Here is a 5,000-nt window from a genome sequence, read left to right on the forward strand (position 1 = left end):
CAGGGAGAGTCAGAATACGCTGCCGGCGGGATTCTACATTCCTGCATCGCAGGCATCTGTTTGTAGTTGGTTATTATATTCCATCTACCTGCTCGACAGATGTACTGGAACTGAGTTCCAAGGGCGGTCCGTCCGCCTGTGTTCTCACCCCATGCTGCGTCAAAGGTAGAGCGAACAGGGCCCCTTGCTTGCGAACTCGTCTCTTCGGCGGCAGGGTGGGAGGATTTTTTCTCCCTTTGAACTGCGAGCAGTTTGATTAGACCTTACAAAATCCCCCCCCCCCCCCTCCCTTTCTCTCCCCCTCCCTTTCTCCCCACACCCCACCCTCGCTGCCACAGAGGATAATCAGCGACGGCGATGCCCGGTGCATCTTAAATCTGGCAACCCGCCCCAACCTGCAAATGAGCTTGGGTCAGTCCAAACGGCTCGGCTCTTTGATAGCTATGTATATTACTGTACAATATACAAGCAATCTGCAAGCTTTTACTTCCTTACAGGGAGGGGTGGGGGTGGCGGGGGAGGGGGGGGGGGGTTGAATCATCCCATGCCATTGGGAGAAAATTAAAAGGTAAATCTCGGCCTCAGTCGCAGAGGTGGTAAATTGTTTTAATAGATGGGGCTGTGAGTTCCTGAACGCAGCGCTACCCCTCAGCTCTAATTCAAGGCAAATGTCTTTCCTGGCAAGGCGTCAATGTAATGAAGAGGATTCTTTATCAGCTCAGCCCTGCGGAGAGGAGCCGGCCAAGAGACACGGCCGTGTCCAAGATCAGTAAATGTGCTCTTAATAGGGAAGTTGGGGGGAACCGTTTTGTAAGATATTGTGTTGTGTAATAAAGAGAGCGAGAGAGAGAGAGAGAGTGTGTGTGTGTGTGTGTGTGTGTGTGTGTGTGTGTACGAGTGTGTACGCGTGCATGTGTGTGTGTGTGTGTGCGTGTGTGCGTGTGTGTGTGCACACGAGCGGGCGGGCGTGTGTGTGTGTCTTCTAGATTTCCACATAACAACACTTTCGCATTAGTCCCGGGACAACTTCCGTGCTCGTTTTGATTGAACAAGGGGCCCCAAGTATCTGATCGCCGGAGACAAATTACTCCGTAAGGAAATCAGTTAATCAATTAAGTAGGAAATCACTCAGTAATCACCAAAGTGTTCCTAGACAATGTCATGACAACATGAGGCACAGGGAGGATAAGAAAGGGACCGGCGGCGCCCTTGACGGAATGCGGGCTGGCGGTTGAAGAGGACACATCATTAGGGACCCCAGTGGAATCTCTCACACACAATCACATTTCTAGTCAGACTTCGAGATTTCCCCCGAGGTAAAATGAAAACCCAGGAAAAAAGTTTCATCCACACTCCAAAAGACTGTCGTTTTTTTTCAACTTGTTCTCGTTTTTTATTCATGAGGACACGAGAATGCCAATGGCTGCCTCCGTGGATGGTTGTAAGAGCAGTCTAAACAGCACAGGGAGAATATAAACAAAGAGAGCTTCAGAGGCCCTAGAGAGAGACAGAGAGACAATGAGGAGGAGGAGGAGGAGGAGGAGGAGGAGGAGAGGACAGGAGAGGGGGAGCATGGGGAAAACAAAACGATCAAACTTTTGTGACTGATAGAAGAGCCGCTTGAGTCTGACAGGGATTTGAGCGAAGAGATCATTGTGTCCTTCAGACTGCCAGGGGACCCCAGGGTGTGTGTGTGTGTCTGTGTGCGTGTGTATGTGTGTGTGTGTATGTGTGCGTGTGTGTGTATGTGTGTGCGTGTGCGTGTGCGTGCGTTCCTGCATGTGTGTGTTGGTGTGTGCCTAATCCCACCTCTTTGCCAGTAGCTATGTTTCCCTGAAGGAGTTATAAGGGTATGTGTGTGTGAAGTGTGTGTGTGTGTGTGTGTGTGTGTGTGTGTGTGTGTGTGTGTGTGTGTATGTGTGTGTGCTATATGTAGACCGTATAGTGTACAAGTATGTGCTTGTGTGTCCTGACGGCTGACGTATGTACAAGTGTGATGTATGATCTATGTCGTGTGTGTTTACACACGTGTGTGTGTGTGTGTGTGTGTGTGTTCCACTCACCTCTTGGCCAGCAGCTGTGAGCGGGTCCCTGAGGGGGAGATGAGGTTGATCTCCAGGTCGCCCCGGCGCGGGTGGACGATCAGGACCCGGACCACCACGTGCTCCACATAGCCCACATGCTGCTCCAGGTGCTCAGCACAGCCAGAGGAACTGATGGTGCTGTTGAGGCTCTGGTCCGCACGGATGTACCTGGGGGATGAGGGGGAGGGGGGCGGAGGTCAAGGGCAGGGGCATGGGGAAGGGGGGAGGGGGGGCGGAGGTCAAGGGCAGCGGCATGGGGAAGGGGGGGGGGGCGGAGGTCAATAGACAGGGGGTTTTGGGAACAGGGATAGGGAAAGGGGGTAAGGAGGGGGGGGGCAGGGACAAGGGACAGGGATAGGGAAAGGGGGACAGGATGTTAACAGTCTGTGGAGAACACTCATGTTTTTTGTTTTTTTGAAGTAATTTTAGTTTTTTTTAAGAAGCTGCAATATTGGTGAAAGCCCAATGAACTAATTAAGTCTGCAGGCCAAGTTTGTTTAATTGGCCTAATAATATTGAAGTCTGTTATTCCCTGTTATTCTCAATTATACTGATGCCCCCCCCCCCCCCCGCCCCCTCTAAATCCCCTAGTCGCCTGCCCCTCTGGAGTACCCCCCCCACCCGCCCACCCGACCACCCGTCTTTCTCTATGTTATTAGTTGTAATTTGTTTCTTTATTTTTCTTCTAATTTATTTCACTTCTTTTAGTCTCATAAAAGCGCAGTTTTTTCATATTTATTATCATTATTAGTAGTAGTATTATTATTATTCATGTTTGTTACTTAACGAATAGAAAAAAAACATCATCAGTGTTGACTTGGGGCAACACATCACTAATCAGCACATGCCCTTTAATCACTGTTGCTTGATTTAGATAAACCACAGATGGCAGTGACTCAGTGACTCAATGACAGATTTCATTCTCCACGTCCAAAACATGTGTCATCCGCCCCACATATGCTCACATAACACACATATAGTACACTCGCATGGATACCCTCACAGAAACACTTTACACACACACACACACACACACACACACACACACACACACACACGCACACACACACACACACACACACACACACACACACACACACACACACACACACACATATACACATGCATTCAATGCATGCTCTGCTCATCTTTCTCGCTCCTCAATGCTCTGATAGGATATTTTCCACTCCTCTATTGGACGGGGGTGGATCAGCATAGCCAAACGATTTACTCTGGATCCAGGCTAATGAAAATCTAGCTGTGGGCTGACAGGCATCTCTGGCACGTGTGTGTGTGTGTGTGTGTGTGTGTGTGTGTGTGTGTGTGTGTGTGTATGTGTGTGTGTGTGTGTGTGTGTGTATGTGTATATGTGTGTGTGTGTCTGTACGCGCATGGACGAGCGTGTTTGTATACACGTGCACGTTTGTGTGTGTGCGTGTGTGTGTGTGTGTGTGTGTGTGTGTGTGTGCCGTGTAACTGAAGGACAGATTGTCGCTAGACAAAAACCCAATCACTAGTGATGAAAGCTGAGCTCACGTTGCCTTCTGCGGGACAACAGTGTCATGCGTATCCTTGTTGGACGGGCCGCTTGTATAATCTAATCCCTACTTATCATTCCAGACCTGACTCACACATTGAACTCTTGCCTAAATTGGTTAAAATTAGATCTGATCGGCGAGTCGTGCATAAACACGCATTGGCAGGAAGGGCCGTATACAGTACATGATGTATTCAACTTGATTTGGTTAGAGCATTGACACATGCACACCACAGAATACACAATTCAGACAATGTCTTTTGAGAGAAGCGTTTCAAAAAGTTTTTAGAGCTGTTTTTGTTTCTAGGGGTGAGCTGAAGACTAGATCTTAGTGTGTGCAGTAACAGTTCCGTATCTGACCACTAGCCCCCACCCCAAAGACACTTCTGTAGTTTGGAAAGCATTGCATATACATGTATACGTAGATATAGGATGTGGAGGCTGGTGGAGGTAGAAATCGGAGTATGGGCTCATTGTAATGCATGGAATGTAATGAGGAATTGTATCAAACACACCTCCAGCCTCCACTGTGTAATAGCTCCACCTCTCCATCTGGGATAGTTGGAAACCTTCACCGTATTTGTCACACCTAATCAATCCTTCAAGATCTACACAAGATCTAGAGGACTTGAAATCAATGTTATGTGAATTAGGCTAGACTGAGCAAAAGCCTGCACACTGTCAGTCTCTCCAGCACCTGAATGGAAAAGCAACAATGGCCAGTTTACAGTAGGTTTACAGTAGGCAGGGTTCCGACAAGTTTCAACAAGTCAAATTTTAGACCTTTTTTAGACCTCTTTGAATATAATTTTAGACCTATTCGCGACACCATGATAGCATTTTGTCATCCTCGAGGTGATGAAATTAGGGATTTCACTGCCATACAGACAAAGAAAGGAAGCGAATTGGCCTTTTTTTGGTTCCAGCTTGATTAATTTCCACGTAAATAGATGTGGTCGGACTGATTTCCTTGCAGGATCTCATTTTTAAGACCTAGCACCTATTTCTTTGACCGAATAAGTGACATTTGAGACCTTTTTAGGCCTTAGGTTTTGTTTGCTGGATTTTAGATTTTACGGCTTTTTAAGACCAGTGCAGGAACCCTGAGTAGGGGGGTAGGGGTCGATTTAGAATGGGGCAGCAGTCTGCTGTCTGATGTTCCTGCTCTGGGCACAGCCATGGCATAAGACCAGTGGAGGCCAGTGGAGGCCAGTGGAGGCCAGTGGAAGCAGAAATGGGAGGACGGGCTAATGCACGGAGCAGACTGAGAAATGTGTGGATGAAATGTCAACAGAATATCAACGGAATGAGGAATGTATCAAACACACGCGTGTGAGACATACCAGTCCCCATCCCATTCCATGCATTACAAATAGCCC

General features: G+C 48.1%; 1 protein-coding gene across 1 annotated transcript in view; it reads right to left on the reverse strand.

Moving 5' to 3' along the window:
- The window catches only part of pcsk6 (proprotein convertase subtilisin/kexin type 6), a 54,639-nt gene that overhangs the window by 21,853 nt on the left and 27,786 nt on the right, over positions 1–5,000 (reverse strand). Inside the window, exon 12 of the mRNA XM_080539943.1 lies at positions 2,064–2,252. Coding sequence (XP_080396069.1) covers positions 2,064–2,252 — 189 coding nt within the window. The remainder of the gene's footprint in view (positions 1–2,063; positions 2,253–5,000) is intronic.

Source organism: Nansenia antarctica (genome assembly GCF_963989245.1).
Source record: "Nansenia antarctica genome assembly, chromosome: 9".
Classification (NCBI taxonomy): Eukaryota; Metazoa; Chordata; class Actinopteri; order Argentiniformes; family Microstomatidae; genus Nansenia; species Nansenia antarctica.